This window comes from Thermobia domestica, chromosome 1 (genome assembly GCF_964235325.1).
Source record: "Thermobia domestica chromosome 1, izTheDome1.hap1.1, whole genome shotgun sequence".
In the NCBI taxonomy this organism is placed as follows: Eukaryota; Metazoa; Arthropoda; class Insecta; order Zygentoma; family Lepismatidae; genus Thermobia; species Thermobia domestica.
This window is the reverse complement of record NC_137454.1, coordinates 148464690-148479697: the sequence shown is the minus strand read 5'-3', so window position 1 is coordinate 148479697 and position 15008 is coordinate 148464690. Positions and strand designations below refer to the sequence as shown.

The window sequence follows — 15008 nt, the reverse complement described above, 5'->3', positions numbered from 1 at the left end:
GTAGATGTATTTGTGGTTAAGTGTAGTTATGTGTGAGCAGTATAAAGTGTGGAATTATCACTTAATCCTCGTCCTCTTTCTTAACACCACACTAGGAGATGATGTTACTTTCACGATCACCACCGAACTCCTGAAAATTCTCTGTCACTAAGAGCTACCAAAACAAAAAAATAACAAAATAAAAATACAAGGGTATTAACCATTTCTATAGCGCTTTCGGCCTGCTTATTTTACAAATTGTTATTAAACACATTTAAAAATAAACATTCCCTACAGACAAAATTATTATAACAAAATGGTGAAAACCTACAAATTTTTCGTACAATTCTCAAGTCGTTCTGTAAACAAAAGAGTGCTACGAGAGAAAAAGATGGATCAATTCTGTAATTCTGCCTAGAATTTTGCTTTGCCCACGTGTTATTCTTCTCGTTTGGTAGACACAACTTATGTATATTAAATTAATTCCCATTTCAAACTTTACTCCAGGTTTTTCTCTTTTCTTATTATTTTCCTGGTGCCACCACTCCCTGTAAACTAAAATAGAGCTATATTTCTGACAATAGATTACCACTTTCTACATTTGAAAATATAATTCCTTCATTTTGCCTGTACACTACCTAATGTAGAATAAATAAATAGCTTTTGCCGTACTTCCTGCTTTGGAAAATACATAACAATTTAAAACATATTTAAGCGAATTATGATTGGCTTTAATATAAATTGTAATATTTTAATCGTAAATATTACACACACGAACTGTCAGAAACAATATGACTATTTTAAAAAGAAACCTAAGGAATAGGTCTTTAAATCTAGCAAGTTAAAAATTCGTTAGACTTAAAGTGAAATAATGGACAATACTTAACAGCAACAACAGAAAGCATTTCAATCATATCAACATTTTAGTAAGTTCCTTGTACAATCTCCAAAACCAAACTATTTGATTGGCAACTAAGGACATCTCAATGTGACAGCATCATTTCTTCCGATTAAAAGCAATATCAATTTATTTGTTTACTAGTTGAATATACACATGCTTCGCACGGGGGCTGTATTTGGAAGTCAACGCCTGTAGGAGTTTCACCATTGATTTCAGCGACCGCGAAAACTATGAATTCAACACTAATATCGGTCATTTCTACTTCTTTTACATGTCCCGGTAAACGTGCCCCTGAGACCTCCCTGGTTCGAATTTTGACAAAAACGTTTAATCTGGTCTGGAGCCTGGGCCAAGGTATTCGTGACTAAAATTTGGTAACTCTCGGTCAATTTGTCTGATTTCCAAGCTGGTTCCTGTAAACGTCCCTCCCCTTAGACCCCCTTGGTTCGAAATTTAAAAAAAAAAGGCTTCGTCTTGATCTGGGGCCTGGGCCAAGGTACCCCTGACCAAAATTTGGTAACTCTCGGTCCACTCGTCTGGTCCCCATGCCGCACACAGACAGACAGACAGACAAATACACAAACAAACTCTTTGTTTTATTTTATTATATTAGAAGATGAGACTTACGTACGTTAGAAATAAATAAAATTAAAATCTAGTTTCAACTCCCAATCTTCTTCAAGATAGTTTCAAAGTATTGATCCCCTATGTTCAAGTATCGACTGTGAGCTGAATGCAATTTTTCATCGTTTGCACTCCGACGATGTCTTATCTGGGCTGTCTCATTTGAATTTTCCTCGTAATTCTTTGTTTCTACAATCATTGACAAGAATATCTGCACATGTTAACACTTGAAACAGTTTAAAGTTGACATTTGCGAAATAATAATAGTTGAGGCTCTTTCCGTAGTAGAAAAATGGAGTGGAAATCGGTTAAAAACAAATTATTCATATTATATCGTAATTTTTTCATTTAGTCCTTTTTTCCATTATTTGAAGAAGATTCAAGGTTCAAGCGAAAGATGGTTTCTCTTAGAAACATACTAACTCAAATAAGATCTATTATTCTAAAATCTGATTTATATTCTTGTTCTTCGGAACCTGATTAAAATGAGTGATTAATCCTTGTATAGTCCAAAAATTTAAAATATCTTCAACAGAGATGTATTTACTTATTTAAGTCAATATTTAGATTTTAGTTTCAATTAAAGAATTGCAAATAGAAGAATTGCAAATTTAGATTTAGATCACTTGGTAAAGTTACAGTGATAAAAATGGATATTGATTGAACTGTAATCTGTATAGATACCAAATTATTTACTTTGTTCGGGGAATAGAAACGAAACTTTCTCACATAATACTATTGTAATAATTCTGGTATAATGATAACTGGTAGTTGTGAACTAAACTCAGGATCTCCTCCGCTATTTTTTAGATCAACGAATTCTATACTATAAGTTGTATGTATTTCAGTATATCAAGTTAGAGTAGAAATTATGATTTAAATATACGCATAAAAATTTAGATCTTTTCGAAAGCATACACTCTTTGAGACACTTAATCTACAATTATGTATGTTACTTTATAATATTCCTTGCTGATTAAAATGCGCATCTACTGTAACTCCAGTGATGCTGGAGTTGTCAGTCATTACCATCCTGAAACCCTGAAAAGTCAGTAAGGCTAATGAAAACTTTTCTAATTTTACTTTCCAATTACAAACTATACAGTTATATCTTCTATATGTCTTGTTTCAAATCATTCAGTTGCAAAGTAATTGATTTTATTGTGACTTTTTTTTCTAGTCAAAGTGTTGGGTATATACGAAGAGGAAAAAACGCCGACTGGAATGATAAGCAAATCTGCATCGATGGGTCCTGCAGCTAAAACAGACTCTGTATCAACTCACAGCCTCCGAGATCGAGTCTGCGTAGTTCGTCCTAAGTCAGATGCTGAGTGGAATTTTGAAGAACCAAAACCCAAAAAGCAAAGCAGCCAAATAGACAAAGATCTCTCGGACATGGTCATTTACGTGCAAGCGATAAAATTTCGCGGTCTAAACACGATCAGTCCCAATAGCTCGGTAAAAGGCAAACGACCTGCAACTAAAAAAGGTGGGGTGACTCCTACGGGACTTGGTTCGAGTGCTCCGGGAACGCCAACATCAACATCTACAGTGTCTGCGGACCATCAATTCAGCAAGAGGCCTAACGCTAATCACCCTTGCTATCAGTGCTCATCGCTAAATGAAAACAACGCCAAGAAATTGTGTCGGAAACAACCGCATGCACTGATTGCTCACACAGAGACACAACTGATGAGAACGTATCCTGCAGGAATGCGGATCGATTCTTCAAATTTTAATCCACTTAATTTTTGGGCGTTTGGAATTCAAATGGTTGCTCTGAATTATCAAACAGAGGATGCAGCTTTACATTTAAATACAGCCATGTTCGAACAAAATGGTAGATGTGGTTATGTGTGCAAGCCGGAAGTGATGTGGGATCGGAGTCACATGATGTATCGTCGTTTTAATCCGTGGGACAAGGAATTTGATGGCCTTCATTCAGTGCAATTCATTCTTACTATTGTGTCAGGACAGTATGTGTGCCAAACCAATTTTGCTGCGAGTACCTTTGTAGAAATTGAAATCGTTGGCATTCCTGTAGACTGCAATAAGCAAAAGACAAAAATAGTTCAGCGAAATGCTCTCAATCCTATTTGGAACGATACTTTTTATTTCCAAATTATGTTTCGAGACTTGGCTTTCATAAGATTTAATGTTATTGACGTTAGCACAAGTCATATATTATCACAGCGTGTGATGCCTTTGAAGTGCCTGCGGGCTGGGTACAGGCATGTTAGGTTACGTTCACCTCAAAATCAGCCTCTGCAGCTCTCTACGCTCTTTGTGTATTCTCGTATGGAAGAAGAAAGTCTGGACTTATGCGCAATTGAAAATGGAGATGTGCATGGGACAAGGGGACGACTGAGAAGTCGAGAGAATATTCCCGAAGTGAAGGAAACTGTTTGTCCAGCAGTGACGTTAAAGCGTCGAATGTTCTTCTTAATGGTGTATTGTGTAGTGCCAGATGAACCGTACACTATTCTTAAAATAACTCAAGAAAGTACAACACAGGAAGTGATTTTACAAGCATTACAAAAAGCTGGTTTAGGTGCTGATCGTTTGCAGGATTACGTTCTAGTGGAAGAAGTCGCTCGCAGTTGGGAAAAGAAAGACCGTGATATACCTGCCACACAAAGAGTCCTTGATCTACACGAATGTCCCCTTCAAGCGCAAGCGCAGTGGCAGGGGGAAGGTCGATTTATTTTGAAAAGAATGGGCGACGACCCAAGTAGTCGGGCTTGGTTATCATCCATAAGAAGTACGTCAGGTCGAGAAAATCGTTCGAGCAGCGGCGGTGACGTCAGAACTTGGGAAGATCACGATACGTTTCTTGTTTGTGTTTATAATGTGTCACCGGAAATCCCGTATGCTATTCTCAAAGTTCCGTTGAGCAGTTCTGCGCAGGATGTGTTAACGCAAGCATTAGTGAAAGCTAGGAGGATGGAAGATCCAAATCACTTCGTTCTCGTCGAAGAACTAGAGTGGGGATTGTCAAGAAGACAACAACGTGTTCTTAGTGATGAAGAAAATGTGTATAGCACGCAAGCGCATTGGCAAACGCTAGGACGTTTTATATTACGCGAACGCGACGAAATGACACCACCTACCAAAAAGCGAACAAGCAATCTCCGTACCGCAACACTCGAGAAACTTAGTAAAGGTCTGAAAGTAACCAAGGAAAAAGTTCCTGTTCAGGAAGCGTTAAGTGATCCTACCACATCTCATAGCCGGGCACTGACAGCAAAACTCAGCACGTCAACTGAGAAAACGTTGCCACATCGTGAAGTCCATAGCGAGGGCGAGACACTAAGTGATGAGGAACGAGAAGGAGATCTCAAGTCCACAGTGTCAAAACTGAAAAAGGTCTCACTAAAAAAATTTAAAATGTGGAAATGAGAAATGAAGTTTCATATTGAAGCTTTGTTATTCAACAAAAGAATATAAATGCCCAAGTCTAGTCAGAAACTTTCTGTGATATTAAAAAAAAGAATATATATATACAGATATTACAAGTTACTATTTAAATAAATTAATATATATATAAGATAAAGCAAGAAAGCAGCATTATTCATCTTGTTCAGTTGAAATGTCATCTTCCTCGTATATCTTGTACAATAAGCATCAACAGTTCTTCTTGGACTGTCTTGTCTTTCATATATGTATGTATGTGTGTGTCTGTATGTAAGTGCATGCAAGAACGAATGAGTGTATTTTGTCTGCCAAAAGAAAAAAAAAAACTTTCTTTCCTTCCAGTCATTCTAATTGTCATTGTCTATTAAACAAGAAAAAAACATACACATCCAAACGAACACTATTGTTAATATAGGTATATCATATGTATGATATTATGTATCATATATATGACATATGTATTTATTTATTGTGCAAAGAAATGAATAAAAAATAATATTTATCTAAATATTAAGATATGTATATAAAAGGAAACAATTGTACGAGCACGTCAGTCAGATTTTCCTGACTTTTTTCTAAAAAAAAAAATGAATTTCCTTTTCGTGTTTTGCTAAGCAGTATTTATGTGTACTTTGTTTTTCCTAATAATAATAATAATAATGTGTATATAGCTTTTCACCTCTACGAGTATTGGCTGGATAATATTTTGGTTTTATTTACACGAAAGAAGAAGTTCTACTGAACAAAAAAAAAGCTATTTGTGATAGTATCTCTACCTGATTTTCATGCACAGTGTACTTAATTTTCTTTAAAAGAAAAAGAAGAAGAAAACACATAAAGCAATTAATAGGTGAAGTCGAGGTGTGTGTGTATATATATATATATATCTTGTGAAAGGAATAAGGATTAAATTTATCAGATATTTAATACAGTAAACATCTGTACTAATTGAATAGGAAAAGAATGCATTTTAGAATATGAGATAAATATAATTTATACAAGAATGAGATCATTCTATGATGTCTATGTTGAGTTAAGTAAAGATTTATGTAATGTAACCAAACGCAAAGAGAGGATTTATTTTTTAAAACAAAGAAAAAAGAAGAAGAATGTGAAAATTTATGTCATGTTACGCATTTCTATCACGTATTTATGAAAAGTATTTTCCTATGTGAGTTGTTTCTTTGTACTCCCAAATAGTCGAAGCATATCTCAACATGGTGTATATTTTAACATCCATTTTCTTCATGTTTTATAATTTAAAGTTATTAAAATTTACTACGTTTCCCCAAGTGCTTTTACAGTAAATTTTTAAGCTCTACTATTCTTGAGTATTTTCTTTAAAATAAAGAATGTGAAATAACTATATATACAACCCCAATAAAGAGATATATTTTAATACACAATATGTATGTATGTATGTATTTATGTGTATATATATATAATATATTTGTGTATAATTGCTTGATAGCTTTTACCGTAACTTAAAAGTAAATCAATGTACAAATTTGTGAATATTCGTTCTTTCTCCAGTAGTTTTAACATGACTTGTATAAATATACAAAATGAAAACATATCTTGTCATATGAATCTAAGAAATCTTTCGTATATAAGAACTAATTTCGATATAAAAATAAAATCTTATAAGAGTTTAAAAAAAAGAATAATGCAAAGGAAACACACAATAATGAAACTACACACAGCAAAACAATTATTTCTATAATGATAGAAATAATGTATATATTTTTATTATTAGCTTTATAACTGTCATTAACTAGATTTATTTTTCTGTCAATTACAATTGTTCTGTTTCTTGAAATCTATTGATCGTGGACCTAATATATAATGCCATTTGAAAAATACAACTTTATGTTGGACTGGCAACACTATTAATCTGGTGGTATTGAAGAATATGTCAATGTCTCCCTGTCGATATTTGCATAGTACGAAATTCTAGTGTTTTGTATCTATTACTTTAAATGTTACAAGGGTGTATCAAGATAAATGGTCCAATTTTGTCTATCTATCTACCTATCTATAACTATATCTTTATACAGATCTACGATAATATAGGATTGTTACTACATATTTTTAAACCGGAAACGATGTAAAGGATTAACTATATAAACATTTGATATATGTTTTTTTTTTTTTTTTTAATTTAAGACAAATGAAAGATATGGATATGTCGCGACCGTGATTGTCAGTATTAAAGTTAGGTACTGAGATCCTTTGATACTGTTGTCCACATTTAGCAAGAAAGATTTTTGAAAAGTTTACTTCCGTACAGTAGCTTATCCGTTCATACACATTTGAGGAGAGACAAAATATGTTTGTCTGTTTGAAAAAGAAAAAGGAAGAAAAGAAACCGTTGAAATCGTCTCTTTAGTATCAGCCCTTGAGCTACTGTTAGCATAAAAAAATTTCAGTACTCCTGTGTAATTCCTCAAAGGTTTTCGTGTATTAAGTCATGTAATTCTAATAAAACTGTCCATACTTAGAAAATTAGAATTACATTGACGTAATACCAAAGAACTTTTGAAGAATATATAACTCTCGTTTCGGAAGTTGAAAACTATATATTACTGTTACGTGTTATATATAGTATAACCTATAATGTTTTTGTTCCAAAAGATTAAGGTTAAGCTTTTTTCAGGTCTACCAAAAGCGTTATATTCAATGAAAGTTAAGTTTTGAAAGTAATTTCCCTATACAGACTAAGTGCTGATAAGACATTTTAAAAAAGCAAACAGACTTCACAGTCTTTAATCAAAATAATTGATTTCCTAGATATTTATGTATATTTTCCCAGTGCATATACGGCTTGGAGACTGAATACTAGAAATATGGGTCTACATATTGTGTTGAAAGGCATTGGAAATACTCATTGATCATGGGGCAGATTGCCCCATTTGCCCCGTACATTGTTGTTAATTTTATATTCCTTAACCATGATTTTTTTGCTACTTTGACTCAAAATATTGTTTCATTATTGTGTGTTGTTCATTTCTGACAGTACAATATTATTTTGTGTCAATTATCTTGCTTGAAGAAAAGAAGTATTAAAGATAAAATATACACACACATATATATATATACGTGAAAGAAAAGAAAGAAAATAATATATATATATATATTAAAAACAAGTAGATAACACAATTACTAAAATATTTTTAAAAAATCTATTAAATTCGGTTCGAAAGATGACAATATAAATCCATTACACTATTACAAATAAATAATTGATAACAACATGGTCGTTCAAGAATTTGAGAATAATTATATCGTATAAATAAATGATCATTAAAGTTTATTCAGCGTTCCAATAGAAATGTTAACGGTGTTGAGGAATCACTGTTCTTTTCTTTTTTAGTACATTGATTTATATGGGGAATAATGTTTCTATTTTTCTTTGAAATGAACTGGAATTTTAATGTGATTTTACTGATTTCTTCCAATTGAAATGTTCCTTGGTTTTCCAAAAATGAATTTGAATAATATATAAGTCTAACATTGTTTAAATTAGATCTGATTATTAAAATGAAAATTATATGTAACTAAATTTTATTTTCATCAAGTTCAGGATACTTAAATATATTTGAGAAAAGATCACTAAAATCAAACCATTAGAACTGCAGGTCATTTTAAAGGGAACAGGAAAGTAGTTTCCCATATAAATTAATGCCTTTAAAAAAAAGTGCACATATTTAACACATTAAACAAAATTAATTTTAATTATTTCAGTCAGTATTAACACTCCTTGAAGATGAATGGCGGTATTAATACGAATTCAAATTCAAAGCTACTTTAATTTGAGCCGTACAATTTGACTCTAAAGAAATTATACTGAGTGTGGAGTCTTGTACTAACACAGAAGCATACTTCGACCTACATCTACTCTTGTCTTTAAAAAAAATTTCTGGGATGAATTGACCAATTGACCACTTTTCTTTGACATAGAGATAATAATGTAATATGATACCGAAAACTACTCACATTGGCTAGTTTATTCCGAAATTATTCACAATGAAACATGTAGGAGCTAGGCACTTTAATATACAGTATGTTAAGAAATTTGATGTCCAAATTTGATGAAGGTAATTCCTTATATCAATCTTTAAAAAATAAAAAAAAAAAAAAAAATAAATAATAAAAAAAAAAAGAGTTCCAATAACCATTAGTCGTGAAACGTCTTCTTTCAGTTATAAACCGCCGAAAATGTGCAATATCACATTTTAAAATATCCTGGCTTGAAAACTATTGATCCTATCGCAAGCGGTTCAAGAAATTATACAGGAATTACTATACGCTCCTTCTAAATATCCATGTTTAACAATCCTCCAGTTCCAGCAAAACAATTTGTATGAAGGAAGTTGGGGTACGGGGATACACTTTGAAGTATTAATTAAGTATGCGTTTCGCCGGCACCGGAGGATTGTGAAAGATAGATATTTATATAAAGCGCGTTCCTGTGTAATTCATTGAACCGTTTGGCATAGGTCCCTTAATTTTCAAAGCAGAGAATCTTAAAACGTGATGTTTCGCCTTTTCGGCGGCATGTAACTGTAGACCAAGCGTATTAGACTTTATTTCTTTATTTCATTTGATATAGGGAATCACCTCCTGGCGTTTGGTTGCCGAATAATTTCTAAACATATTGTACATGTTAAAATTCAGGTTTCTCCACTCATTCCTACAGAAGATTGTTAGACTGCATAACAACTAGACCTGAAACAAACTAATTTCAAATTTGGAAAATACCTTACTTTCTCCTTTTAATTTTACAATGCTATTTTGAGAAATTCTTGTGATGTGCTTTGCTACAAGAATGGTGATGATTATATTTATCTCGCTGTACATTTCAAGTGTTCATTTATCTTGGCATTGTTTCTTAGCATGAAGAATACTTCCTCTCGTTCCCCGTTAATTCCATTTTATGTTTGTAATGGAAATATAAAGTTCTGATGTATAAAGTGATGAAAGAGAGTGGTCTGTGATGAAAGAGAGTGTTATATTGTGCGGTGTTTAGCAATGTTACTTCTACAAAATTTGAGGAATTTTACATTATGCTATGACATAAAAATATAACATATCTTTTATGAGTACTCTGAAGTTAATGTAGATATATTATATATCTACATTAATGTATATGAAATGTGATGTTAATAATTATTCTTATCTACCGATCTAGTTGGGTTAAGATGATTAACTGTTCGTACTGTAATAACAAAAAATCACCTAAAGTTACTGATGATAAAATATCATCTGATGAGATACATATTAATATTACTTTTGAGAACCAATTACTGCAAAATAAATATTACAACAAAATAAATAAACAAATAAATAAATTCACATCAACACGAAACGCACAATTTGTAGGTGAAATGTTAAGTATTTTTTGAAAGAGATTGTAGTTATTTTGCTGCAATAACAAACAACTAGTATGGTATACGTGTAATATTATCGTATAACAAACGTAAATGTTGTAATAGGAACAGAATGTTGTATTTGGAGAAAATATTTATTTTATAATTGTGAAGTAATTAGTTATCTACGAAATCGTTCACCGGTTTCACTAATCACCTTTCCACTGCTTGCATCCTTTATTAATATGGCAGTGTCAACAACGCAAAAATTATAATTTGGACAGTGGCATTCAAGGTTGTTCGAAGAAAATTATGATTATTCCGATCAATTTGTGATATTTATTGTTTGATTATTTTACAGTAAAAGAATGTATGTTATTTGACTGTAAGAACATATTTTAAAGGAGAAGATCTATTGTTTTGATAAGGATCTAATTATTTATAGTTTAAAATAACAGATATTTTCCTTATCAAATCCATTATCATTTTGGTTTCCTGCATTTATCTTTACCAGTGTTTTAGAAACATTGTGTTCTATACAATACTTTTACCTGCTTTGTAGTTGTACTTGGGAGATGATTCATGTGAACAACTAAAAAAGATGGTTATTTTCCCATTTTCTTTAAGATTTAGGATTAGGATTAGGATTTAGATTTCTGGGCTTTCGGCATCGATGGCCATGTTAGCCCGTCACGTATGAGAGATGATGTCCCTCGGCGATCACACTATTCGAGGAAAGGGGAGGAAGAAAGAGACCTGAGACCATTATATTAGGTACCATCCCGGCATTCGCCTAGTGTGAATGAGGGAAATCTAGGAAAAAACCTCATTCGAGATGGCTGGCCTGAAGAAGCTCTTACACTTTTTCGACCGAATGGCCGCACCGGGAATCGAACTCAGGACTTCTTTAAAATTTGCTTCTTATATTAAAGAGTTCTCGTACCTTCATCGATACATGCTTTCCAATAATAGTAAATTGGAAATACAAACTCCCAAACAAAATTGCAATTAAAATTTATGTTACCCGTATAGTTTACTTTTCTCTTTTTCTTTGATAGTTGTATTGCACTGAATAAAGGAATTCGGCTTTTCTGTTCGTTTATTCTTGGTTAGATAAACAACCAAGCTTCTGATGGAATGCTCATGTGACTTACGTACTTAATGTTTTTCTACGTATATTTTAAAACTTTGCTATGCCCATACCTGCGCATTCATTTTCCTTACAGAAAGTGCTGTTTGTATCTTTAAATTTAAATAATTTCGAAATAACATTGGAATGGGACAGAAGCATTTTCATGAGGTCACCAGAAGCGTTAACACAATAAATGATTCTCTTGTGTTTATTTGCTAAGGACAGAAAGACCATTTTCTATTTTACTTCTTCTTGTCTCCTAGTGTAATGCAGCTCGACTTTAATGCACTGTCTGCTTTGTAGAATATACCGATTCTCAGTGAAAAAAAATCTTTTAAACAAGCTTTTAATATACACAGTAAGTTCAATCTGTTAAATTAGAATTAAATATCATTAGACTTAATACCCAAATATTTCTTGGAACAAAGACAACTTAAAGATCACCGTATTCCTTCCGCTTTTCAATTCCTTCACTACCGTCCATTCTAAGATAAAATATGACGTCTCTAAAACTTTATCTGTACTTTTTCAGTTCCTTCATTTCCACAAGTTTCTTTCTCTTTGTTTAAATTTGTCCTTCTGCAACTGTGTACAAATTCGTAAAATAATATGGTTACTCTTTTTTAGGTATATGAACGTGGCTAGTGAGAAGAAATAAAAATAAAATGAATACCTTGAAATAGCATTTTTATGTCGCTTTCGGATCAAATTAAAATTCACCTGACTTGAAATAGAATTATTACTATACTTTATTTTATTTCTTCTCGTCACAACATATATATTCAATGTTCTTTGTACAAAATATTTCGTGAGGCAAAGAATAATACTGGAAGAAAATTATATGAAGATGAACTGAACTAATACTACAACTTTCGTCTTGTCATTTAATAATTAGTAATCAAGGGTATTGAAAATGCATCAATAAGATTACGTTCGGCATTTGTTTTCGTCTTACTGTTATTTCTAAGAAGATACATCTAAAATGTTAAACGTCCACTGCTTCTTATTCTGTCGGAACATGGCAAGTGGCAATTATTGAAATGTTTAAATAACCTGTACAGCAATCATAATCTTGAACACAAAAACTAATTACTTTGTAATATTACCTTGTGAACTTACATTCCGATGGTAACAGTTAATGTTATTTTGTAAAATAATTTGGAATTTCTTTTCATAAACATTAAATTAAATTATTGTGACTTCTATAAACCATGTTGATATATACAATATAGAACCAGAATAATTATTTCTAATGCTACTTACACTTAATACTGTGAAGCTATTTCGTGAATAAATTCCACTTTAGTAAGTGACACTATTGATTTCAAATTAACGTATGATGTCTTTTTAAATAATTTAGCGTTTTCCAGAATAACGTGGCATAATGATTATTTGCTAACATACGCTCAAAGATATGTAAGGAAATTTCAACGTATGGAAACTTAATGACACGAAGCATATAATACATTTTCCATGCATTGCTTTTGGAGGAAGGAGGTCCGATTTCAAATAGAATATAGGATAATTGCCTTGTATGTATAAGTGCAAATGAGACAAAAAATGTTTGATTTCACTAGCTAAATAGTTAATCTATACGTATCAATTTAAAGTTCAAATTATTAGCACGATACCCTTATTTCAGCGTTATTAATTTATTTTATTGTCCATGTAATAATTTCAAATTAATATCACGTCAGAACTTTCTCTTAAAGACTTGTTAAAACGTAACAAAGCATTAATTAATTATTGTTAAAGAACTTACGTGTACCCTTTCTTATGTTGTTAGACACTTTGTTCTATCATGCTTTAAGTTACAATTATTCCTTACTGCTGTGCAGTTTAGGTTAAGTTACGATGTTAGATTCTTGTGTCGTTACCTTAGAAATATATGTACTAACTTAATCGGCACAGAAGTCTGTGAAGAAAGTCAGTAACAGTACTTATCATTGAAACAAAGTGTATAACGACAAGTTTTAAATTATTAACCTTGTTGTTGTTTTTATCTTAAAAGGCTTGTTTATGACATGTGTGTACCTTTACTGTAACTGTCGTTAATTATTCACTCACTCGTACTTAAAATGCAAGCCTTTTTTGGTGCTTTGAGCATGACTTTGTCCACATGCAAATTGTAGTTGTTAAAATAAATATTTATTAAGTTGTTCGAAGCTTTAAAAAAAGTCCTGATAATATTAGTTGCGTAACATATCCTACTACTATAACATTTAAGACAAAACACTTGTAAATATTTTTCCTCACCATGTTGAAATATGCTCTTGATTTGAGTCACATAGTCTGTTTAAAACAATGAATAATATTAAAAAAAAAAAGAGAGAAGAAAAGAAATGCAGCCTAATTTTTGTGCTGTAATATTTTTTTAATGTGCCGTTCGTTACACATGCAAACTGATTTTTAAGTTGTTATTTACCTGCTAACTTTGCACCTTGACCAATGTACCGCTTACATACTTAAAAAGAAAGAAAGAAAAAAAAACATATCTTTTTACTACTTAAATACCTGTATTTTATTGTACATCAGATGTTGAATGCTAGATCTTTTAGAAGTTAATGGAAAGTTTATTATTATTAATTTTAAAAAACAAAAAAACATGAACGAGGAGTTCTAAGACCAAATAAAGAAAGAAAGAAGAAAAAGTTTCTACGTGTTGTAGCATTTAATGAATATATATATATATAAAGAAGTATTGAATACTTGTTCTCGTTGTTCTGTGCAGACTTTGAAGTCGTTTGCACTGCTGTACAATCAACTGTGGGTTTTATAAACAGATTTTTTACACATTTTGTTGAGAAAGATGTACAGTATATACCGAGCTGTGGTACGTGTCGTGAGCAAACGAAATGTAGCATATTTATAAAAAAAAAAAGGTATGAAAAAAATATGTTGAAAAATGAAAGGAGTTTCCGATTGTAAATAAAGTTGTTTCAAGTTTAAATAAATAAGCTATAATGAAAATTATTTAATTTTGGATGGATTGTATGTGGAACTTTCTTATTTTCTCTTCATTCCCTCCCAAACCCCATAATCATGTCCAGAATACTCACTTGAAACCGTCGTCGTCGTAGTAGTAGTAGTTTTGATTCGTAATATTTCTTTCTTACGTAAGCTTTCTTTGAGAATAATATTCTTAAAATAAAATTTGACAATTGGAATTTGTAATAAATATGAATAAAAATGTACATTTAGTGCTTCAGCAAATGATTTACAAACCATATTAAGAACCTTATGGAAAGCTTACGTTTCAAAGTAAAACGTAATGCTCATGCCAATAATAAAAATTCCCACGATTGGATAAACTTCTAATTGCGCTTTCAAAGAGAATGCTCATGCCAATAGTAAATGTGACCACGATTGGATAAACTTCTAATTGCTCTTTTAAAGAGTAATGCTCATGCCAATAGTAAAAGTGCCCACGATTGGATAAACTTCTAATTGCGCTTTCTATACTAACTTGGGGACGTTGGATTCAATGTAACTAATTTTAAACATATCTGTCCATGGGATAATGACAAAAATGGCCTCAAAGTTGGGTGGAACATTTATCTTGATTCGCCCTTGTAACTTTGAAATTAAC

At 31.9% G+C, this 15008-nt stretch overlaps 1 protein-coding gene across 1 annotated transcript in view; it reads left to right on the top strand.

Annotated features, from left to right (window-relative positions):
* LOC145689995 (uncharacterized) overlaps nucleotides 1-13748 on the top strand; it is a 690354-nt gene extending 676606 nt beyond the window's left edge. Inside the window, exon 38 of the mRNA XM_081764461.1 lies at nucleotides 2685-13748. Within this exon, the coding sequence (XP_081620587.1) occupies nucleotides 2685-4903 (2219 nt within the window). The 3' untranslated portion in view covers nucleotides 4904-13748. The remainder of the gene's footprint in view (nucleotides 1-2684) is intronic.
* Nucleotides 13749-15008: the final 1260 nt, after the last annotated feature.